We start from the raw sequence: 26,381 nt of genomic DNA, 5'->3' as shown, positions 1-26,381 counted from the left end.
ATATAGCGAACACGGATATAGCAAAATTACGGCTATAGCGAAGTCAAAATGATTTCCCCGGCAAATTCTTTATATATTCTATATAAAAATCTGCATCTATAACGAACACGGATATAGCGAATTTACGGATATAACGAAGTAAATTCCTATTCCCCTTGAATTAAAAATGAACGTAAAAATCACCTTTTATAAGGAATTTATTTTTTTCATTTTAAACTCTTTGTGATTTTTAACAATCGTTTTCCATTGACATTAAGGATTCACACTTATTACAAAATTTCTGTTTGTATTTTTTCAAAACAGGTTAATGCAAAACAATACTTACACATACGTTTAGGAAATATATTGTCGGTATTTTTTACTATTCTCGTTAATTAAATTTGAAGTTTGATTGCATTTATTTTATCATACACTCCTTTATTTGTGTAAAACAACAATTAAATAACAATTGTACATGTATGTATTGCGCAAAATTATGTTGACATTTCTCTCGAGACGTGTTCTTGCATGACTTAATAATCCATCAAGATAAATTATCATATATAAATCAATGTGTATATTTCTTATATAAAAATATTACTTCTCAAAAATATATAGGCTTCATTTCTCTTAAAGACAATACAAACGCAAGTATATCGTACATATACTTATATATATGATAATTTGCTGCTTTCTTATATAACTGTTATACATGTAGAACAAATCAGTTTTATAACGAATTCGTTATATTTGAATTATGAATTCGCTATAAACGTATAGCTAATTACGCTTATAGCGAATTTTTATAGAGGGTCCCAAGAAATTCGCTGTATCAGAGTTTTTTCCTACATTTCAACTATATTGTATTATATGTATATATGGAATTGCCACAGACATCTGTTTTATAATAGAAATGGTCAATGTGTGCTTTTGAAGTACAAATTTCATTAGTCGTAGTTACGTATGTATTCTGTAATGCTACTTTTCTATGGTTGTAATTATGACTGCCATCTTTGATGCTAATAAATTTTAATAACTGAAATAGTAGGTAAATTCGACTGCATTAATGCTTCTAATATTTCTATTTCAGAATGGTCTTCCATCTGTTCACAACCCTTACATATTCAATGGAGATTTTGTTGACAGAGGTCGTAACTCTGTAGAAATTGCTGTGATTCTTTTTGCATGTTTCCTCATCAACAAAAATGAAGTTTATTTAAACCGTGGCAACCACGAGGATCATGTGATGAACCTAAGGTATATGTACATATCTTGTGGATGTCCAGAGTTATGTCCAGTTTGTAGTTTGTCAGGTATTGTCTTTGTTATTGCCATGTTCTCTATTTTAGCATACAGATAACATGTAATCTCAAAATGATGTGAGCTCAGTGTTCATAGCTCTGATCATGAAAACGGGATTGTTAGAGAAGTTCAAAAGATGGTATGTTTTGTTTTTCAGATATGGTTTTGTGAAAGAACTGGTGAAAAAATACAATGTAAGTATTTTAAAGAACAGTTTATCAGTGTCAAATGCAAAAATTATAGGAGTTATGAGATTGATCACTGTTCCTTATCTTCACCTTTCATGATACAGAAAAAAACCTATTATATTCTAACAAACCAAAGGTATAAGTTAATTACTTAATTATGAGTCACTGTTTATTTTCTGGTCACTTGTCAAGGTTGAAATGAACCACAATTTAAGTAATTCCTGCACTTGATTTTTACATGAATAATACTTTGAATAAAGTTCATAACATTTATTGAGACGATAATTTGGTTGGATTATATACACATATAAAATGATAACCAGTTATTTAGTTGGCACAAGGTTATTTGGTTAAGAATTTGGTGATGAACCAATTCAGGAAGTTCCTACAAATTTGGTTGTAAACGACTTATAAAAGTTGATATTCACTAATGAAACAGTATTTATCTGTAAATAGACTTTATAATGTTGGTACATACAACTGTCTTATACCCTAAGTATGCTGAGTTGTTCCCTCCCGTCACCTAAGTCTTTAACTCTCAAAACAGCTGTCATTTTAGTCATCTACCAGTTTGTATATAAGACTGGAGAAACCCCTGCAACATCAACTTATTTGTCAGTAGCCTGCCTCAGTTAAAAAATTGATCATATGCAGAACATGCTCTTGCATATCAAATCAGTAGAGAGACATAAACACCATATGCAGGTGATAATGGAATTGCTACATAGATATGGGAAGTTGATGATGGAGAAGCTGAAATCATCTCGTTTATCATAAAGTTGTGTTGTTTGTTTACCAATGACATCTATATTCAATAAAATATCCAAATATGAAGCAGATATGGAAGAATCTGTGGTGTCTTTCATTTTGAGTTCACTGGGACATATCTAATTGATATATATTAATGAGTATTAATAAAATATATAACTTATAATGAAAGTAAGGGTCTAAATGGATTATTCAGGTGTTGAATACTGTAAAGGGGGTAAATATTCATGTGAGTTTTATTTTTACTATGTTCACAATCACATTAAAGATTGCAAAATTAAAACCACCACAAAATATGACTTCATCTAATTCCAGCTCAGTCTATTTACTGTACTATACACTGAATATTTAAACAATACTTGTTGAACTTTAATGTATATAAGACGGAGGTATGGACAAAGTATAATCTTTATTATGTAGAGATTCTATTGATTTTCAAACATGAAACTGCATTAAGTATGTACAGATTGGCATTCAATCTATTAGCAGTCAGTGTTGGTAATTACATGATACCATATACACTGATTTTAAATGCCAACTGCTTTAAATTCACCTTTGATCATATGAGTTTGTTTTGATAGACATTCATCATCAAGGATTCAAAAATAAACATGACTGATAAATACAAGTGGGAGTATTTACTTTGATAGCTTTAGAGGGGGACTCTTATTATCAATAATGGTGAACATTTGAATCTGAAAGTAAATCTGTATGCACTACATTTCAAAGGAGATTTGGAAAGTAATTCTTGTAAGCATATAATAGGGATCATCATCGGAAACCCACGCTCGGTCGCTCTACCTTTACCTCCCGTGGGACACAACGCCGATATTTTTGCATAACTCATTAAAATGTGTTACTTTACATGACCGATCGAGGACCAATGGGAATCACCATAAGTATTCCCGTTACTTCAAAGTGTCAGCTGTAATGGTGGCACCCATAAAAGTGTGTGTGTTTTGTTGTGCCACTATCAAAGATTTATAGATGAAAACTCCAGATTTGGCACCAAAAATGGCTGATTATTTTAACTAATTTAACTAATACTTCACTTTCACATGTGCCCCCCCCCCCCCCTCTTGGAAATCCTGGATCCACCTCTAGTATGTTTATCACCATCACTTCTTCATGGCACGTGAATAAAATCAACCATGTATAATACAATTTAAAAATTAGATGCAAATTTGAATTAAGATATGGTCTTACAATCCCGTTCACATGTCATTTTGTAATTAGCGTAGGTGAGACATCAATTGTGTTTACACGAGAGAGGTATGTAAAAATCGAAGGTCACAATTACTGGCTTAAATTGTGCCGACAACACAACTGGAACAAATCACGTCAGTACTTAATACGCAAGTAAGCTTAACATACCTATAGAAACCGATGAAAAATCAAGTCTGTTAAAAAAACACATTGCTCCCGTATGATGGAACTACGAGTGCTAAACATGTAGACCTGTACATAGACTTGTACACAGTACGATAGTAAACGCTTGGTGACACAGGCTTTTTCCTCCCCTGTCTTTATAGACACAAATACACCCTCCGCTTCAATAATGCAGATAAAGCATCTTGCTGAAAGTTTTGTAACTTGTCCAACTTAAACGTAGTCAAAATCTTGGCTTCAAAAGCATGTTTTTCTATGCTACCGAGGACTGGAAATAAGGGGCTTTTTCATCTGCTGAATATTGCAATAAGGAATGGTAAAGCGACCAATCACATATAGAAGCCGAGACACACCTTCCAGCGAAAATACTGGTGTTGTGTCCCACGGTAGGTAAACATAGAGTGACCGACCGTGGGTTTCCGACGATGAATAGGGATATGAAACAAGAAATATTTGAAGGGGTATGTCTGAAATTTAAAACATCATAAATTTTAGCTCTGGGAAATTAAAGTCCTTTTTTAACTGTAGTTTGAAGAGCTGCATTGCTTGGCAGAATTTCATTTAATGCAACTAATTCATATGTTCACCATTCCCAGTGTGCCAAAATTACCCAATATATGTGGTAACTACATGTACAATAAGATGGAATTTATCAGTAGAATTTGGTAGGGGCATTATTCCTTAGTTAACCCTTAGGAGTTACATAACTCTTTCAAAATAACCATGTGAAGCCTATTTTTCTTCTCTTTAATCTTTTTGTACATTTTTTTAACTTATTTTTATTATGGAGACCAGGTACATGCCAGCAAGATCATTCGTCTTTTTGGGGATTTATTCAGTTGGTTACCTATAGCAACCATTGTTGACCACAAGATCCTTGTAATCCATGGTGGTGTGTCCAACGCAGTGGATCTCAAGTTTTTGGCAACCATAGACAGACATAAGGTATATTATTAAATGGAATTGGAAAAGAGTGTAACAAAATACTATGGGCTTAAGGAGCTAATCTACATCGTCATAATGGCTGACTTACTTCTAAAACATGGATGAAAAAATCAATATCAGCAATATTAGTATATTTCTTTTGGTTTTAAATACTTAGGGGATTAGCTCAGAAGGTTACCATACCAACTGAAGAACTGTGGGTAGTGGGTTCGAGTCCAGCATCAGGTGTGAATGTCACGGGTTCTCTGAAAACAGATGTCCCGTGTCACAGTAGGTGTGGCATGCTAAAGAACCCTCACTGCTGAATGGCCGTAAGCACTGAGCATAGGCCTAAATTTGAAGCCCTTCACTGATCTTGGTGACGTCTCCATATGAGTGAAAAATTGTGGAGAGGGATGTTAAACAAGATACAATCAATCGAGTCCAGCAGGGGTTTTAAATTTTTTCAGATTACTTTCTACTATAATACTGCAAAATAAAGTAAATTTGAAAATTTTCAATTTCAAAATGTTGTTGTACATATCCTCCACTTTTCATCTACATCAAATTTCTCTGGTGTAGCATTCACCCTTAATTCGACCCTTAAAAATTGTGAAAATTAATGTGAAATCTTTAATATTTAGAATATGATTATAGTCAAACTTCAATTGACAAACCCTTGATGATATTTACCACCAGTTTTACATTATTTTTATACATCCTTCTTTTAAATCAGATTGAACATATTATGGTACAGCAATGTCTGTACATCTGTCCATCCATCCATCTGTCTGAGTTTTCTGTTTTTAATTTCATTTTTTTAACTCATATCAAGCTGAAACTTGCTGCGTAGCTTCTTTGTGGATCACTCTAGATCATGTTGCAATTCTGATTCATTTTGACCTCTCTTGCAGAAACTTTGCCACTTATCTAAATTCTAATGTTATGTGGAGGGTATAAGATTTGTCAGTTTAACTCCTCCTATAGTTTTCAAGCGAGGAACTTCTTATTTTGCAGACTGTTTGCATGGGAATTGAAGATAAGGTGGCAAGAATTTTTATTTTCTTTAATTTTTGAGAAAATTACAGGTTGTTGAACTTCCTCAGTTTTGTGGAAATATTACAAAATGAGTACATGGGTTGTCCATAAAAGTTCTCTCACTTTTCAAGCCAGTGCCTTTGTAAACAACATAAGAATGTGCATATTGCAAGGATTTTGATTCCCAACAATTTTCAAATTTTCTGTGATGTTTGAAAAAATTACAGGCTGAACTTAATCAATTTAGAGAAATATTTTACACACAGAGCTCTTGATTTGTGTCACAGTTTTTAAGTTAGGACCTTTTATTCATACAATGGAAAAGAAAGTCAGATTGATGCTTCAAGCCTCTACAACTCATAGGGTAAGAAAATCACCCTACATAAGCTTGTGACAGGCGTATTACCAGTATGTACCATTTACGGTACTCTTGTTTGTAGTTCGACATCACAAATGAAGCATTTTTTATACGGGGACGTATTATGGTATATACTGTAGTCCATCTGACTTGTAGGCAAATGAACCGTAGCTCTAGGATCTTACAACCTGGAACATTTGATCATCTTGGTGAGAGGGAGGCGCCTATTGTTTTTCAAGGTCAGAGGTCAAAGTCGTAGTATCAGTTAATAGAAAAACCTTGTAGACAGAATACAGATTGAACTCTTGAAACTAGGATTTTACAACTTGACACATTTAATCGCCTTGATGAGAGGAAGATGCCTATTGTTTTTCAAGTTCAAAGGTCAAGGTCTTAGTTGATAGGGAAACCTTGTAGGCAGAATACAGATGGAACTATTGGAGCTAGGATCTTACAACTTGGTATATTTAATCACCATGGTAAGAGAAAGATGATGATGATGATGCATATTGTTTTTCAAGGTCAGAGATTAATGTCATAGTATCAGTTAATAGGAAAACCTTGTAGGAGAATACAAACCCAACTATTGGGGCAAGGACCATCGAACTTGGTACACATACTCCTCATGCCAAGTGGAGGATGCGTTTTGATTTTCAAGGTCAGAGGTCATGCTTTTAGTATCACTTTGTAGGAAAACCTTGTAGGCAGGATACAAACCGAACCATTGGGACTAGGACTCATCAAACTTGGTACACGTACACCATATGCCAAGTGGAGGATGCCTATTGTTTCTCAAGGTCAAAGGTCAAGGTCATAGTATCACTTAGTAGAGAAATTTTGTTTTTGTTTTCCAGATTCTTTTCTTAATGAATACAGGTATTGCCCTGTGTCAGAACCTCCCTCTCAGAAAAATACATAATCATCTCACATTTCAACTTGATTAGTGCACTGTGACCTACTTTAGGGTTAAAAGTAGGTCAAATAGGTTTCTGGATTTTTTTCTCATCTTGGATACAAATATAGCAATGAAGGTCTAATAGATGTATGTTGTACCATGTAACGTTCTCTTGTTCAATCTGCCATAATTTTTTTCATGGACATCATCACTTCAAGTGTAATTTTTTTTATTTCAGAGACATCTTACAAATTGGAGATCATGATAAATTTTTGAGAGATTCATATCATTTATGTATTGAACATGTAAACATGTTCTCCATTACACCATATGTTTGTAGACAGGAAAATGGTACATCTACAAAAATGAGCACTCAAAATCTAAGGATGACTAGCATTTCTCTACAAATTGCATACCTCACATAGCTTGTCCACACTATTCAACAAAGTAGAGCAGCTTTAAAAGATTGAAGATTCATACTGTATGTAAAGTGCATCTTGTTTGCTGAACAGTTGATATTGAAAAACAAAGCTAGAATAGAACTTTTTAAAATGCTATAAACACTACATTATTTTTTTTATCATTTGCCCTGAAATGACACAACACACAGTAGTGAAGAAATTCAATATTTGTAATAATTATGTCTCATTGATAAATACGCCAAGTCAAGATTACAGATATAAAGTTTGGAATTATAAGTGAGTTACAGTGCATATCAACTTTTGTGGGGGGGAAAAAATTCAACATTTGTTATAATATCAAAATTATATACTTTGACTAAATAGTTGTACAAATTGTTCTACTGTTGTGGATGTTTAACAGACTCATTCTGATTTATGTATGTGTGAAATTAATATTACAGTACAATGGTAATCTCTTAATATTACAGTACAATGGTAAATTAATATTACAGTACGATGGTAAATTAATATTACAGTACGATGGTAAATTAATATTACAGTACAATGGTAATCTCTTAATATTACAGTACAATGGTAAATTAATATTACAGTACGATGGTAAATTAATATTACAGTACGATGGTAAATTAATATTACAGTACGATGGTAATATTACAGTACGATGGTAAATTAATATTACAGTACGATGGTAATCTCTTTCAGTTTCTTTCAATATTACACCCTCCTCGTGGGGAAAATGACACATCAACATTAAGTGATATTCAATTGAGAGAATGGAAACTGGTATGTACATACAAGTCTATTAATAGTTGTGTCATTTGTAGATAATTCTATATATTATTACATTACTGGCAAAGAATTAGAAAACAATGTCCTCGGTTTTTAAAAGAATAACTACATTTTACGTGAGCCATTTACCACAGATTTCCCCACAAATAACACGTGGATTAATGATAGATTTTAGACATATTGTGGAGTGATCCAAGGTCGCATCATGGTTGTCATGAAAACACATTTCGAGGAGGAGGAAGTTATTTTGGCCCTGACGTTACCGAATTTATATTGAACAAACACAAGCTAAAACGAATAATCCGCTCTCATGAATGTAAACCAGATGGCTATGAATTCTGTCACAACAATAAGGTTTGTGTATTTACATATACTTAATCATTTGGGTTTAAAATATCTTATGAATTTTAATATGTTTTTATGCCCCCTTTATTGGAGATTGGGGGCATATGATTTTTTGTCTGTCTGTCTGTGTGTGTGTCCACAAAAACTTTCACTTTCATCATAACTTTTGAATGGATGGGGATAAAGCTGTTATATTTCACATGTGTATTCCTTGTGACAAGACCTTTCTTTTTATATAAAACTTTTAACCTCATAACCGTAACCTTGGAGTTTGGCCATTCGGGGGCATCAATGTTTTACAAATGCATCTTGTTTTAAGAGATTTTTTTTTTTTTACTTATCATTGTCCCTACTTTAGCAAAAGTGGGAGATATCATTTAGGGCCTGTGCATCCTTCTACAGTCTGTTAGATGGTCTGTAATATTATGGTTTCCAGATAATATTTCAAGTGCAATATGAGTTTTAGCAATGAAACTTCACGTGAAGAACCTTCATTGTGCAGGGGATAGCTCTTATTGTTTCTTTGGTCTAAAGGTCATGGTCACTAGCTCACAAATGACATGACATGGTTTCTGGATTTCAAATACTGTGTGAGCTTTATAAATGAAACCCTGTTATAGTTGTTTTATGTCAAAAGTCACAGGATTGTAGGAAGAATTGGTTTCCACTTGATTTAGAAATGAAACTTTATATATCCTATTGTTTTTGGCATCAAAGGTCACGGTCACCAGCTTACATACAATGGTTTCATTGAATTTTCAAATTCTTTTTGATCAGTTGTCATATTATGGCAATGAAACATCAGATTTAAAATTGTATTTGGTCAAAAGGCTAAAGTGCTAGATCACAGCTCGTATAGGTAATACACAATCTTTAGGGTCATTATGACATTAAAATGTCCCATTTTTTAAAAAGAACAAATCACATAAACATAGCTTTCAATGAATGACATATAGTCACTGATTTGACTTGTTTAAATACAAATTTTATGGATCTTTAATGCCAGTATGAGAAACTGAATTCCTGAATAAAATACTGAATACCTGAGGGCCAAGTCTACATATCACAGGATTGATATTTTGTGAGAACAAAGATTTTACTGTATTTGTTGAAGGTACTGACCATATTCTCTGCCTCCAATTACTATGAAGAGGGTAGTAATAAGGGGGCTTATGTGAAACTACATGGTACAGATCTGGAGTACCAGCTGGTGCAGTACATGTCCAGCAAAGTTGCCAACAGGAGGGTCACATTTGCTCAAAGAGTGACAAAGGTAGAGTCATCTGCCATCGTAAACCTGAGGGAGAAAATCCTGGGCTCAAAAACAGAGTTACTGGAAGAGTTCCAAAAACTGGACAGTGATAGGACAGGTGAGCTACCCAGCAAATGAATACTGACATTTTGATAAAATTCTGTGAAATGCACTCAAACCTTGTTATCTTGAACTCAATGGGACCAAAAAAAAACCTTCGAGATTTCCAAGGATTTAAGATATTGAGGGTAAAGTACTTTAAAGAACAAGTGGTTGGGACTTCTGAATCACTTTGCCATATCCAGGGTATTCGAGATATCAGTGTTTGAGATACTGAAGTTCAACTGTAGGTGATAAGTAATGATATAAATTTTTAGCTCACCTGAGCCATAGCTCAATCAAATGAGCTTTCCTAGTCACCTGCTGTCTGTTTAGTCGTCTGTAAACTTTACATATTTTCCAACTTCTTCTCCGGAACCACAGGGAACCAAGCTTGTTACAAAGCAGCCTCAGGTAAAGGACATTAAAAACTGATCAAGTGAAGGGTCACACCCTTTTCAAAGAGGAGATGATTAAGAAATAGTGAAAATATGGTGGCATCTTTTAAAAATCTTCTCTAAAATCACTGGACCAGAAAAGACAAAACTTGATATGCGAAAACTTCCTTGATGAGTGGAGATTCAAAATTGTTCAAATCATGGCCCCCGGGGTAGGGTGCGCTTACCACATTGAATCAGGTTTAAATGGGGATATATAAGAAAAAAATCTTTCAAACTCTTCTGCTGAGGAACAAAAGGGCCTTGATAAATAATATTCACATGCAAGCCTCCTCAGGTAGTGCAGGTTTAAGTTTGTTTAAATCATGACAATGATGGGTAGAATGGGGCTACAATATGGGATCAAAGTTTTCTATTGGAATATATAGGGGGGAACTTTTAGACCAACAGGGCTATGATTAATCATATTCAATAAGCAAGCATCCTTAGGTAGTGCAGAGTCAAGTTTGTTCAATTTGTGGCTCCTGGAGGTTGAATGAGGTTACAATATGGATCAATGTTTTACATGGAGATATATAGATAAAATACTTTTAAACTCTTCTCATGAATAGCTTAAGCTATGATTAGTCATGTTGATAGGCAGGCATTCTCAGGCAGTGCAGATTCAAATTTATTGAAATCACTGCTGCTCCCAAGGGTAGGGTGAAGCTTGTATTAATCATATCAATGGACAAATGAAGATAAAGAACAGTGATCAATCTCATAAATCCTATAAAGAATACAAAATTAAGAGTAAGGCAAACACAAACCCCTGGACATACCAGAGGTAAGATCAGGTGCTCGGGAGGAGTAGACATCTCTTGTTGACCAGTCATACACACAAGCATTCCCAGATAGTGTAGAATCAAGTTTCTTTAAATCAATGCCTTTGGGATAGGTTTGGGCCATAATAAGGATTTAAAATTTTATGTGAAAATGTATGGGAGAAAATTGAAAAACCGTGGGGGGAGGGGGGGTCTAGAATTTGAAATAAAATTTAATGATAGACTATAGGGCATCCCTATGTGTGGATTGGAGTTGGGGTGAAGTCATGACCTTATTTGGTATAGATGGGATCATGATAATATGGGTTTAGAATTTTTCATGCGATTAAAAACTGTTGTTTTTTAGTTTTTGGCCATCCTTCTGTCTGTCTGTGGCAAAAAACTTTAACTATGGTCATATCACTTACACCATAAGAGCTAGAGCTTTCATATTTGGTATGTTATTCTTTGTGGCAAGACCTTTCCATTGACACCACAATCTTTGACCAAGTGACCTTTGACCTACTTTTAGAAAATTCAAATACAAGTCATATCTTTCAAATCATAAGAGGTACTGCTTTTATATTTAGCATGTGCATTCTTTTTTAGAAGACCTTTCCAATGATACCAGAGTTGTTGACCTTGTGACCTTGACATTGACTTTGACCAAGTTTTTGGAAATTTTCAAAAAACTTTAACCTTGGTCATATCTTTTACACCATAAGGGGTAGAACTTTCATATTTGGTATGTGTATTCCTTGTGGCAAGGCCTTTCCATTGACACCAAAATCTTTGACCTGGTGACCTTCACATTAACTTTTGACCTACTTTTAGAAAATTTGAATATAAGCCATATTCAAATCGTAAATGGTACTGTTTTTATATTTAGCATGTGCATTTTTTATGAGAAAACGTTTCTAACGATACCAGATTTTTTTACCTTGACGTTGACCTAGTTTTTGGAAATATTAAAAAAAACTACAATGTTCTACAGTTCCACTTTGTTGTAAATCCAGGGGAATCAGTATAATAGATTTTAAAATTTTATTATACTGGTATAAGGCCAATCTCTAAAGCTTAAAGATGTATGAAACAATCACATAAATGGAAATCGGGATGAGATAGAGATCCACATATTTCGGAGAAATTATCGCCACAAAAAAAAATTCAGAAAGGGTGGGGGTAGTAGTGTCCATATTTCAGATGCCTGTGACTGTATACAGGTTAATTACTGAAAAGTATTCACAATATGTTCAACTGTTGCAACAATGACTTTCTAATTCACAAATCAATACAGCAATGTTTGCATCAACAAATGATTCAAAGCAAAGTAATCAAACTATTTTAGAAATGATGAATCCCTAATTTACTTTTATTCAAAGCTTGGTAAACTTGGTTTTGAATCTGGTAAACATTTGGAATGTCAAGGTTAATAATACGTACTGAATACAAAATTAGTTCGAGCATAGTGGATCGATCACTTTGCGCCAAAAATATGCCGAACAACTTCACACCTCGTCATTATCATGAAAAATGTTTGATGACAAAAACACAATGCACACAGTGCAAGCAGCATTAAAAGCAAGCAAACATTGTAGGAACCATAAACTTTTTATAGTCATGCAGAACCAATGACGGTCAAATGTTGACGGATCACCAGTATAAGAGAGATAACTCTAGACTCTACATCAAGTATAACATGCTTGATTTTGTTCAGCAGTATTTGTACAACAGTCTCTTTCCAGGAATAAAGCACCTGTTATTATCCATCAATCTGTGTATACAGCTTCATTCAAAGTATTTAGCACCTCTTTTTATACGCCTGTTGAAGACAGGGCATATTATGGTATGGTGTCATCCGTCTGTCTGTCCTGATCTTGTGGGCAGGATACAGACCAACTGTAAGCTCCAGGATTTTACAACTTGGTACATTTGATCACCATGATGAGAGGAAGGTGCCTATTGTTTTTCAAGGTTAGAGATCAAAGGTCAAGATCATAGTATCACTTGGTAGGAAAACATTGTAGGAAACACTTGTGGGCAGGATACAAACCGAGCCATATGCTCCAGGATATTACATCTTGGTATATTTGATCACCATGATGAGAGGAAGATGCCTATTGTTTTTCAAGGTCAGAAGTCAAAGGTCAAGGTCATAGTATTACTTAGTAGGAAAACCTTGTAGGCAGGATACAAACCGAACCGTAACATCCAGGATATTGCAACTTGGTACATTTGATCACCATGATGAGAGGAAGATGCATATTGTTTTTCAAGGTTATAGGTCAACTGTCAAGGTCACAGTATCACTTAGTTGGAAAACTTTGTAAGCAGGATACAAACTGATCCGCAAGCTCAAGGATATTAAAACTTGGTACATTCGATCACCATGATGAGAGGAAGATGCTTATTATTTTCAAGGTCAAGGTCACAGTGTCACTTAGTAGGAACACATTGTAGGGAGTTTATAAACCGAACTGTTGGGGCTAAGACTGTCAAACTTTGTACACATACACTTTATGCCAAGTGGAGGATGTCTATTGTTTCTTAAGGTAAAAGTCCAAGGTCGTAGTATCAGGATTCAGACCAATTCGTTGGGGGCAAGGACCATTAAACTTGGTACACATACATCTTATGCCAATTGAAAATATTAGATAGAGAGTACATGATTTGTCTTGTTTTTTCGATGCAAAGAAAGTATGTCACACCCTGATGATTGCTGGTACTACTTGAAGGCAAGTTCTACATATCATGGTGTAAGAAAAATGCCCTATATTAGCTTTTCACGGGCATATTATGTACTGTTGGCAGTACTCTTGTCAGCTTACCTGAGCAGTGAACTATTCTGATCATCTTTTGTCAGTCATCTGTTGGTCTGTCTGTCTGTAAACTTTTCATATTTTCATCTTCTCCAGAACCAATGAGCCAATTTATATCAAACTTGGTAAAAATCATCCTTGGGTATAGGGGAATCAAGTTTGTTCAAATGAAGGGCTATGCCCTATTCAAAGAGGAAATAATCATGAAAAGGCAAAAATATGATAGGGACATTAAAAAATCTTCTCGATAACCAATGGGTCAAAAAAGTGGAAATTTACATGAAAGCACCCTGACGTACGTAGTGTAGATTCAAGGTTGTCAAAATCATGCCCCCTAGGGGTAAGATGGAGCCACAATAGGGGATTGAAAGTTTTACATGTGAATTAATATATTGGGGAAATCTGTAAAAAAAAAATCTCTTCTCAAAATCCACTGGGGCAGAAAAGTGACATGAAAGCTTCCTGACACAGAGTAGATTAAAGTTTGTTCAAAGCATGGCCCCCAAGGGTAAGGTGGGGCCACAACAGGGAATCAAAGTTTTGCATACTGATATATAGGAAAGATCTTTAAAAATATCTCTTGAACTATTTAAGCTAGGGCTTTCATATTTTGTATATACATTTTTTGCGACAAAACCTTTCATGTGATGCAATAATGTATGATCTTGTACCTTGACCTGGAAGTTTGACCAACTTTAAAAAACTATTTTAGGTAGGGCTTTCATAGTTTGTAGATTTTTTTTATTGCAAGCCCATGTGACACAACGGTATTTGATCTTTTGACCTTGGAGTTTGGCCTACTTTTAAAAACCCATGACCTATTCAATATCTCTTGAACTATTTATGGTAGGGCTTTCATATTTTGTAAATAGGTTCTTTATGACTAGACCTTGTGATACAATCATGTTTGATCTTGTGACCTTGACCTACTTTTTAAAAAATCCGACTTAATCAATATCTCCTGAACTATTCAAGGTAGTAGATTGATTGATTGTATCTTGCTTAACATCTCGCTCGAAAATTTTTCATATGGAGACATCTCCAAGAGCGGTGAAGGGCTTCAAATTTAGGTCTATGCTCGGCGCTTATGGCCATTGAGCAGTGAGGTTTCTTTAGCGTGCCACACCTACTGTGACACGGGACATCCGTTTTTAAGGTCATTTCCGAGGACCTGTGACATTCACACCTGATGCCGAGTGTTTGGCGATGGAATTGTCACTCCCTGTTTTAACGACTTACGTCTGTCGAGGCAAACGCTCTAACCTCTCGGCCACTGTAGCGGTTTCAGGTAGAGCTTTCTTATTTTTATATAGATTCTTTATGGCAAGACTTTGTTATACCTTGATGTTTGACCTTAACCTGGAAGTTTGACCTACTCTTGATAAATATCTGAGCTATTCAATATCTCCTTGAACTATTCAAGATTGAACATGCTTATTTTGTATATAGATTGTAATATAGAGCACCTCTTCATTTTCTGCATTCTGTGTATATATTAGATATTGCTAAAACTGATGCTAGTATTCATAGGACTTATATATAAAGTAGATGCAATTTAACCTTGACCAATCTAATTAAAATCAGATCTTATCTAACCGTTACACTGGAGAATAATGTCAATAACATGACGTCAAACATAATGCTGTCAGATCCTTCTCTAGTACGTGTAATGGTTATAGAAGATCTGATTTTAATTAGATTGAACCCTGACATAAATGTACAACAAAGAGTTCGAAGTTCAGAATAGACTTTCATTTGTCAGGAAAGGTGACTCAGTGTGAGTGGTGCATGGTGATGGGCTGTACCCTGGAGATGGATCTACCCTGGCGAACACTGAGGCCCAAGCTGGCCCGATGTGATGAGAAAGGAATGGTGGCTTATGAGACAACATTTGAAGAGATGAGAATCTACCATCGATATAGTGGAGTATGTTAATTCAATATCCAAAAAAAATTTGAAGGTTTTTTATTTTTTTTTGTTTCTCCATTTTTATTTTGCTTGATAAATCTATAAATTGAATAATTAAGCCATCAAGATATATATTTCTTATACTGTAAACCGACTTTTATTCACGACAATTTTATTTTGCGCTATTGTGATGAAATTGGTTCGTGGCGACTAAATTTTCGGAACTAAGATAATCTTAAACGTACAAGAAACATTAAAGGTCTGGTTCGCAAGGTATCAGGTCTGTTCTTCGTGTTGTGTTTGTTTTATTTTGTTTGATTATGGTGACTTTGAAATGACCCAACTACACCATGATTAGAAACTTAAAAATAAATTCAATAGAAATGAAAATAAGGTAAATAACACTTTAAGAATTCATTACCAGTATGAATATGACAAATACACACTCCTAGAACTTAGCCTATAATCTATAAGCAAACGCATGCACCCTGAAACCCTAGGATAATATGATAATTCAATTAGTAATTAAGTTACAAGGGGCAAAGTATATAAGGACAAAACGGATGAAAAGGACGTGATTCCACTACAAGAAGATTGAAAGAAGAAGTGTAGCTTGCAAGGCCAGCTGTATCGCTTCCACAAATTGTTCGCTGCATGGCTTAAAATTCATATATTAATTTGAACAAAAGAAACTGTCAATAAAGTTATTGGCTGAAAGATAAAGTGGGCATGGTCAAATACAATGCTGTAATAATTTACATCGGGACCAAAATTCAAAAATAAAAGTTAAACTGAAACTACCAAAGCGGCGAGAAATATTTGCGATGAAGTGGTTCTCGCGAAAATTTCTGACAATAGAATATAAGTTGCTTTACAGTACGTGGGCTGTTCGATATGTAATGTGTATTGTACAATATCTCAAAAACATTTGACTCAAATAGTGAAATGAACATTACATCCCTTCAAAGTATTCTCCAAGGTTTGAAATACATAATTTCAATCTCTGAATCCGTTTCTGAAATGCGTCATGGTACGCTGATTTAGGTAGACCTCTGAGGCACTGACTCAGATGGCTGAGCCAAGGGCTTGTCAGGACTTGTAATGACAACCAGAAAAGTCGCATGGGGTTAGATCTGGAGAGTATGGTGGGTGTGGCAAGACAGTAACCTTCTCCGACTTCAAAAATTGCTTCACAAGCTCAGATGTATGTGATGGAGCATTATCATAAAGTAGATGAACATGCCTAAACCCTGACACAGGGCATCGTTTATGATATTTTTTTTAACCTTTTTAGCATAGCATCTTGGTAATACCAACCTAGCTGTAACACTGTTGCCCTTCGGCACCAGAATTTGTACGGCTATACAATCACATGAGAAGAATATGCAATAAAGAACCTTCTTTGTGCTTATGGTTCTTTTGGCAACTACAGGCCTAATTCTACCGTGTTTATTTAGCCATGTTTTGTTTCCAATTTTTCTTACTGGTTCGAAATACATGTACTGAACCCATGTTTCATCACCAGTGAATTTGGGAAACATTTTGAGCAATTGCTTAGCGGTTTGCACTCGTACCTGTTTGTGGTCATCTGTTAATATGTGCAGTATCCATCTGGCAGAAATCTTTTGTACTTTCAAAATACGCCTCAAAATGAAATGCACCCGCGATAGCGATATGCCAACAGCTTTGGCAATATCACGAATCGTGTATCTGCCATCACTTTCTATTATTTCTCTGACTTTTGAGACATTTGCCTTGCCTGTTACAGTCAGAGGTCGGCCAGATTTTGCTGCATCTTTGACGGACTCTGTGCCAGTCAGAAATTTCTTTCTCCACCTATGAACTGTCTCATAAGATACCTTAATTATCAGACCCATAAACTTCCCCCAATTCAGTAAAGATCTGCATTACCGAATGACCGAGTTTTGTGCGAACTTTTATATAAGTTCCAATTTCTTCAACATTCTCAACCCGTTTCCCAGCCATTTTTACAACGGTGGTCAACGACTGGCTCGAGATATATTGAAATGACTATAAGTTTAAAACTCATGATTAGTGGAGCTGAATGCTCGTGTTTATACTGCTGGAAAGATATTGAATAGAGCTATTCATGAGTATCATCATCCACGAAATCGTGCAAAGCATTATTGTACTGTGGTACAATACACATTACATATCGAACAGCCCTCGGAGTACAGTACGTTGTAATTATAGCCACCGTGTACTTGATGTTATGATGATTTTCTTTACAAACATAGACACTGTTGCATTAAATGAGAAGATCATAGTATTTTCTTATCTTGTTGTAGAATGGACCAACAGTGACAGAAATGCTGTACAGACAGAAAGACAATCTGGAAACTCTGTTTAGGATTCTGGACAGAGATAATTCAGGTTTGATTTGAACTTGATTTAAATACTTTACAAGTTCTACAATTATACGAATGCTTCTTTGGTGGGTTGGATATTGGTGTGAGTGGTTCATTGATAATTCAGGTCATCGATTTCCCCTAGCTCTTAGACTGGATCATGCATCCAAACATTTGTGACATATATATATATATGTATTTAACTCCCCACAAATGTCTGGATGCATCATGCTTTCTATAGAAAAACTTTCCCCATAAGTTTAAGGTGGTGCAAAACTAAAAAGTAAGCACTAAAATCAAAAACATGAGGATATGCTATAAAAAAAGTACTTTTGATAGTGTCTGGTAAGCTTGTGCATAAATGATAATGCGCGCGCGCCTTGTGTGCAGATCTGTCTCTAGACAAGTGTAATAAGGGAAAAAATTGATATGGCTGGACTCAGGGAATCGAACCTGGGAACCCTGCATTACTAGTAAATGAATTTCATACTTCTGTATCTAATTTTATTGTATCTCATAAGCTCTACTAGTTCTATTTATGCACTCCCTCTTCCAAATGTCCACATGTGTCTCCCATGTAACAAATGTCACCAATGAATATGAGATAGACTCCGAGCCCTTGTACCAGGTCTGGAAAATAAAACATTTTCATATCTCAATGTCCACTATACAAAATCCACTTGGAATCTCTCGGGGGGTGTTTACACACTCATGCATCGTTAAAAAACTGTAAATCACTGCTCCTTTGAAAATAAAACTTGTGATTTTGAACTCGTATTCTTACAAAAACCTATCAGGATCACTTAAAAAACCAAAAATAATTTTCTATAGGCATAATAATGCAAATCAAAGATGTTATTATGCATAATAAATGATTGATTAATTGATTGTATATTGTAATTTTAACATCCCTCTCAAGGATTTTTCACTCTTACTGAGATGTACATCACCATTGCTGGTGAAGGGCTGCAAAATTTAGACCTATATGCTCAGCACTTATGGCCTTTAAGCTGGGAGGGATCTTTATCGTGCCACACCTACTGTGACACAGGGCCTTGGTTTTTGCGGTCTTATCCGATGGACTGCCCCATTTAGTCATGTCTTATGACAAGCAAGAGGTATTGAGGACCTATTCTAGCCTGGATCCCCACGTGACTGCAAAATAAATTAAGGTATAATAATTAATGTGAGGCAAATGTACTGCCTAGACAAGACGCAGTCAGTTAAACCACTTTAATGAATGAATGAATCAATGAATGGTGAAGAGCTTCAAAGAAAAGTAAAGATTCCATGTACACAAGGTTAACACATCATAAAAATACAAAAACATAATTACACAAACGACTTCCAACTGACAATTGAAACGTGTAATAAAAGTTGTACATCACGATTATGACACAAAGTGCGTTCCATAGTTTAAATTTTCAATAAAGGGCTGTGTTTAGATAAACGTGAAAATCCAGTAAAAATTAACAAACCAGACCAAAGAAATTACATAACAGAATAAAGGAGTAAATATAAGCCAGGCAAGTATCATATCAGACAAGCAAATAACTATAAATGCATATTTATCAGTATACCACGTGACTAACCGAAGACCGCATGGAAATCACAATATACGATAAAATACATGATGTGCATTCCTAAAATAGCTAGAACTTGTGAAATAAATCATACACAATGTACTTAATTAATGCATGCTTACATTGTGGCCAGCCAAGCTTATGGCAATTTCCGAAAGTTGAACGTAGAATTGTGCGCGGCACAAATATACCAAGGGCCAATAACTCTAAAGTTATACGTAAGGAAGGCAGTGGCTGCCAATACACAAACACGCCAGTTATAAAACAGATGATTGTAAATCAATGAAAATTGAATTAATAAATGAACGTTTATATATGGATTTAACCTTATCTAAGAAAATATCCAAATGAAATACATATATATATATATCAACAATATGTTCCAGTACAGCAAAGGTGTAATAAATTAATGCAAATACATCTTAACGCGAAAAAAGGTGTAATAATGCAAATAAAAAGTATGATAACGTGAAACAATGACATATTGTTGCAAAATAAAAGCATAATAACACAAATGAAAAGCTTACATAATAATGAGGAAAAAAGGTGTAATAACTTGAATGAAAGGCATATCAACATGAAAGAAAGGCATATCAACATGAAAGAAAGGCATAACAATATGAAAGATAGGCGTATTTAAATGCAATACATATATACATGTATTATTACTACAGTAACTTAATTCGAAAAGTTGGAAAACATCGAGTTGACAGGCATGGATCATCAGATCACACACAAGATGTGAAGCGTTATAAGTTTGATCTGCTGATTTGCGCCTGTCGATGATCGAGACATGCATGATCCAACTCTTCAAGATCAAGTTACTGTAGTAATTATAAATTTATTATATACCCTCTTATGCATTTTAAATCCACATTTATAAGATAATAAATGTAATCCAAATTATCAAAAACACAGACATACAGTGAAAATATATATTTTGTGTACGCAGTTTTGTTTGTGACGTGGTCAATATCCACAAAAAGACGTTGTATTGATGTGTTGTGATGTCATCAGTTTCAGAGGATACTGATACGGAATCAGAAAGCCTCAGTGTGGTGATTCGGAAAATCGGATCACATTCTGGGAAATCAACAGTATCAAAAAATGAAACGTTGATGGGTACATATTTATAATAAAAAGGTGTATTAACGTGGATTTAGAAGATGTTATAACATGAGAGGAAGACATAATAATACGAATGAAAGAAACAGTGTACATTGAATTATGTTATAGTGGTGTATCGTGCAAAATGTTGGATACAAACAATTAATAAAGCCATATTTCCAATTGTGATTTAGCGATATCAGCTCATTCAGATGCATTTCTACATGATTGAAAAGGTGGTACCCGTACAGCCTCATAATGAGGGTAGAAAACGATTGTCCTAGGGGTCCCCTACAGCCTCATAATGAGGGTAGAAAACGATAGTCCTAGGGGTCCCCTACCTTGTCTTCATACTCCTTTTGTGGACTCTTCAATAATTATCCTTCATTGATGAAGTTGTTATTAATCTTCATTATGACCTACATGATGTAAAATGGGTACTTTCAGTTACAAGTTCAATAACTCTTAAAGGACTATGTGACCCTTTTTTAAGGGTTCTATAGGTTTGACTTTCTTGTTCTCTGTCCCTTTATCAGTTTTGTTTCATTCGATCACCCCATATTCAATCATTAGAGAGATATGAAATGTGGCTTCACTCTCAAGAGGCCCCAGGTGGTACCCTCACAGCCCAATACTGAGGGCGGAAAACGATAGTCCTAGGGGTTACCTATCTTACCAACATTTTTTTTTTGCAGTATCACATCTTTTCACTTCGCATTATAATGCCTTTCAAGAGCACAATATAACACCTTTTCATTTGCATCATGACATCTTTTGAAATTATGCCTTTTCACTTCGCATTAATAACGCCTTTTTGAAATGTGTAATAATGCCTTTTGATTTGCATTATTACGCCTTTTCACTTCACATTATAATGCTTTTCAAAGGTGTAATAATGCATTTTGATTCATGTTATTAAGCCTTTTCACTTCGCATTAATAATGCCTGTCAGAGGCATAATAATGCCTTTTGATTCACATTATTATGCCTTTGATTCGCTTTATGATGCTTTTCTTTCGTGCTAATAAATACGCCTTTGTTTCGCCATTATTACACCTTTCATTTGCATTATTACGCCTTTCTTTTGCATTATAACACCTTTGTTATGAATTATTATGCCTTTTATTTTTGTGTTATTATGCACTTGTTTTGCATCATTACACCTTTGTTTTTATTTTTTTCTTTATTATGCCTTTCATTTGTGTTATTACAGCTTTGCTTTGTGTTATGTCTTTATTTTGTGTTAAAACTCCTTCGATTTGCATTATCAACCCTTTAGAATATTGTTTTGTTAGCTCACCTGACCTGAAAGCTCAAGTGAGCTTTTCTGATCGCCTGTTGTCTGCCGGGGGTAAGTTGAGGTGACAATAGGGGATCAAAGTTTTACATACAAATATACAGAGAAAATCTTTAAAAATATATAAGGAAAATCCTTAAAAATCTTCTTCCCAAGAAACACTATGTCAGAAAAGCTGATATTTACATGAAAGCTCCCTGACATAGTGCAGATTTAAGTTTGTTAAAATCATGTCCCCCGGGGGGAGGATGGGGCCGCAATAGGGGATCATAGTTTTACATACATTAATTAATATATAGGGAAAATCTTTAAAAATCTTCTTCTCAAGAATCACTAAGCCAGAAAAACTGATATTTACATGAAAGTTTCCTGACATAGTGCAGATTCAAGAACCATTGGGCCATAGAAGTTTACATTTGCACGAAAGCTTCCTGACATAGTGCAGATTCAAGTTTGTAAAAATCATGGTTCCAAGGGGTAAGATGGGGCCAAAGTAGGGGGTCAAAATTTTACATACAAATATATAGGGAAAATCATTAAAAATCTTCTTCTGAAAAATCACTAGGCCAGAAAAGTTTATGTTTACATGAAAGTTTCCTGACATAGTGCAGATTCAAGTTTGTAAAATTCATGGTCCCTGGGAGTAGGTTGGGGCCACAATAGGGATCAAAGTTTTACATGCCAATATATAGGAAAAATCTTTAGATATGAGCGAAGGTAACTGACAGGTGAGCGATGTGGCCCATGGGCCTCTTGTTTTTTGAGTCATCATAATTGGCTTTCGTAGATTCTGATTAATTGGGACCTTGTAGAAGATCAAATGACTTCACACTGCACTGAAAAACTTTTGACTGATGTAGGCCAAATGACATTACGCGTCATTTCGAAACTATTCTATTCTATAATATGAATAAAATAGCACAATCACAAGTACTATTTTGTGTGTGTGAATTAAGGCATGTAAATCAAACTTTCTCCATGCAGAGTTCATCTGCACGCAAACTGGAGACACAGAGGACTATCAAGGTTGTTATTCAAAGAGGAATAACTCTAATATTATTCACTCAAAACACTAATCGGTTGATTTTACTGCCAGCAATGTAGTTGCCAAAATTAAGATGTAGAATTCGTTTCTGGGGTTATTCCTAATGTATAGGGAAAAATTGATAATTTTCATTGTGGCATCACCAGGAGGCACAAGGAAATTAAAAAAATTATTAAAAATAAATTGAGAGAAAATATATTCTTAATGAGTATAGCCATGAAATATTTAACTTTAAAGGTGATTCCACCCTTGGGGTTACAAAAAAAGCAGTTAAATCCTCTGCAAAGCCGTGGGTTTTATCGCTCCTTTTGCAATCCTCAGTTGGAATGGCTATTGTTAAAAGAGACTTATAATCCACCCACTTGCTTGTCCAACTTGCTTGTCCAAATGTACATGGCCTGCATGTAATGAATCGTCAATTCTGCCGTGGTTATTGCAACATCAAAGGAATGCTGCAATCATTATTCTGCAGTATTCCTTTATGTGTAGTTTTCTTGGACTGTGTATTTAAAGCAGCTGCAGATACAATTTGTCAACATCAAACTAGATACTTATAATTAGAATATTTTTAAAAATAGATCTATAGTATACTCCAACCATCTCCCCTTTTTTGTCAGCAAATAATATATAACATACCTACTCCATTTTGGAAACTGCCATGATGTCACAGTGACCTTGTTCATAGCTGTAAAGATAAATGATCGGCTGTATGTTTCTGAGCCGTATAGTAACATAGAAATAAAGTTCTTGTTTCTCTGGATGATGCAGGATAACCTCACTCTCAAAATGTTGGTTGAATGTAAAAGCCTTGGTTTTTATATTTCAAAACAACATTTCTTGACCTTGGAGGTTATCCTGCAACATACACAAAAAGAAGAACTTTATTTCTTAGATGAATATGGGGCAATACTCTCAGAATGCTTGTTTCTGATCACCCGTTGTCTGTCTGTCAATCTGTCTGTAAACTTTTTCACAATAGAACTATTTAACTTTGATATTTGACAAGTATAGCTACAACTAGAGCAAAGCTCGTTGCAAAGCAACGAGAGGTCTTCCGTCGGAGCTGTGTAACATAAAAACCTTGAACTTGACCATATATGTCCTTAGCAATTAACATTGTGATTGATATTGTAAATAAAACGTAGAAAATTAAATGACATTTGATACAGGAACTGTACATGAGTATGTGTGTTGTGTGCAGGGATCTAAATTTTGCCTACTTTCCCTCTTGATGACGTAACATCACCCCGGGAAAAATTATTTGAAATACTTATCCAGTGATTTTACAAAAGACGAATACAGTTAAGTTTTTAGAAAGAAAATAATCAACTGTGACAGGAAGATAAGTACTGTAACGATATAAGTAGTTTGGCTACGCTGGCGATTCTGACTTCTCGTATGTAATTATGAAATAGTTTGAGAATTTAATATATATCATTAAAATGAAGCTATAAAGGTGTACTATAAATTTTTATCGTAGGGTGTTTAATAAATTTATACTACTCAAGTACATGCGTGTATGATCTCATTCCACGAATCAGTCTTTTGAGGCACGCATGTATGTGGGATTAAATTCTTTCAAAATCCTCCCACCCGCCCCATACGTTTTGCTGACGCTGGATGATAATCTACTAATCAAGTTGAATTGGCCTAATGTTAACCAGCACAATCAGTAGAAGGTCTTCCGTTGTTACGGAAGACCTTAATAAGTGAGTGCAATTACTGATATTTTTTTTTATTTTGATGGAAGAATATCAAGAATTGATATCAGAAACTGGTTAAAAACACTAAAAGACACAAGGAGGTGAAGTTGGTGCATTTTCCATAAAATGCACCTCCAAAAGCATAATTAATCTGTAATGTTTTCAGGACAAATTTGGAATGTGAGAATTAATACTACTTCCTTGTAAATTTAGTAAAGTTTTCGTTTGATTTGATTTTGCACAAATCACTGAAACTCGAAATTGGTGTGGAAATGAATGATTCTGTGATTTATATAACTGTGATAATGTATAATATTCAGTAGCAGAATACTGGTATGAATGATTCTGTGATTTATATAACTGTGATAATGTATAATATTCAGTAGCAGAATACTGGTATGAATGATTCTGTGATTTATATAACTGTGATAATGTATAATATTCAGTAGCAGAATACTGGTAAATATTCTTATCAGGTAGAGTTGTCTGCTCATATTATGTAATTCTGGTATGAATGATTCTGTGATTTATATAACTGTGATAATGTATAATATTCAGTAGCAGAATACTGGTAAATATTCTTATCAGGTAGAGTTGTCTGCTCATATTATGTAATTCTTAAGTTTTATAAACCATATATATGTGCATGGTTTTCATAGAAGAGATTCAGCTTGCATGAATACAAGTGAATACATACTCAATGATCATAATTGAATTGTTTGCATATAGTAAACTGACATTATCAAGCTGGGGCAGCATAATCCATATATAAGGCACAATTTTAACTGTTTAATTAACTTTTCTGTAAAGCACCATGTAAGAATAAAACACTTAAAGAAACCAGCAATATGCTAAATCATAGAGAGTTGAATCTACAGAATTTTAGGTCACCTGAGTAAACTTGGGTGATGTATTGCAATTGGTTGTTGTCCGTCGTCCGTTAACAATTGAACATTTTTAACTTCCTAATAACTCCCAGTCCAATTCTTTTCAAATTTGGTATGAAGCATGATTGGGACAAGGGGGACTTAAATTGTAAATTTCACGACTCCAGCATCCCTGGGGCCTTAGGGGCGGGGCAAAAATTGCCCAAAATTGACAAATTTTCAAAAATCTTCCTCTCAAGAACCACACACATGTAAGAAAAACTAAGTGAATGGTGATGTAGAGCAGGAAGGCCTCTACCAAAATTTTAAATTTCATGATCCCCAGGATAGGGGTTCTGACCCCAGGGCGGGGCCAAACTTGGTATATAGTGTTTATGTGTAAAACACTTAAATAACATCTTCTTTAGTGCTGTTGATACTATATTGACACTAAATAGATATATAGAAAGAGCAGATAGTCCTTTACCAAAATTAAAAATTTGATGATCCCAGGGGTTGAGGTTTTTGGTATCAGGGTGGGGCCAAAATAGTCAGTTATTAAATGTGTGAACAGTAGACATTTTTAACTTCTGCTTGATAACTATCATTCCAATTCTTCTCATATTTGGTATGCAGCATCTTTGGAACATTAGGGGGACATTCATGATCCCGGGGTAGGGGTTCTGACTCCAGGGCAGGGCCAAACTTGGTATATAGTGCTAAATGGATAGAGCA

The 26,381-nt window shown here is 34.8% G+C and overlaps 1 protein-coding gene across 1 annotated transcript in view; it reads left to right on the top strand.

Annotated features, from left to right (window-relative positions):
- LOC125667313 (serine/threonine-protein phosphatase with EF-hands 2-like) overlaps positions 1–26,381 on the top strand; it is a 75,350-nt gene that overhangs the window by 41,725 nt on the left and 7,244 nt on the right. The window contains exons 8-15 of the mRNA XM_056155902.1: positions 1,070–1,236; positions 1,439–1,475; positions 4,422–4,571; positions 7,966–8,046; positions 8,221–8,406; positions 9,512–9,767; positions 15,531–15,694; positions 17,986–18,070. Of these exons, the coding sequence (XP_056011877.1) occupies positions 1,070–1,236; positions 1,439–1,475; positions 4,422–4,571; positions 7,966–8,046; positions 8,221–8,406; positions 9,512–9,767; positions 15,531–15,694; positions 17,986–18,070 (1,126 nt within the window). The remainder of the gene's footprint in view (positions 1–1,069; positions 1,237–1,438; positions 1,476–4,421; positions 4,572–7,965; positions 8,047–8,220; positions 8,407–9,511; positions 9,768–15,530; positions 15,695–17,985; positions 18,071–26,381) is intronic.

Source organism: Ostrea edulis, chromosome 2 (assembly GCF_947568905.1).
Source record: "Ostrea edulis chromosome 2, xbOstEdul1.1, whole genome shotgun sequence".
Taxonomy (NCBI): Eukaryota; Metazoa; Mollusca; class Bivalvia; order Ostreida; family Ostreidae; genus Ostrea; species Ostrea edulis.
Note: the sequence above shows the minus strand (reverse complement) of the source record. Positions and strands in the feature narration are given on the sequence as shown.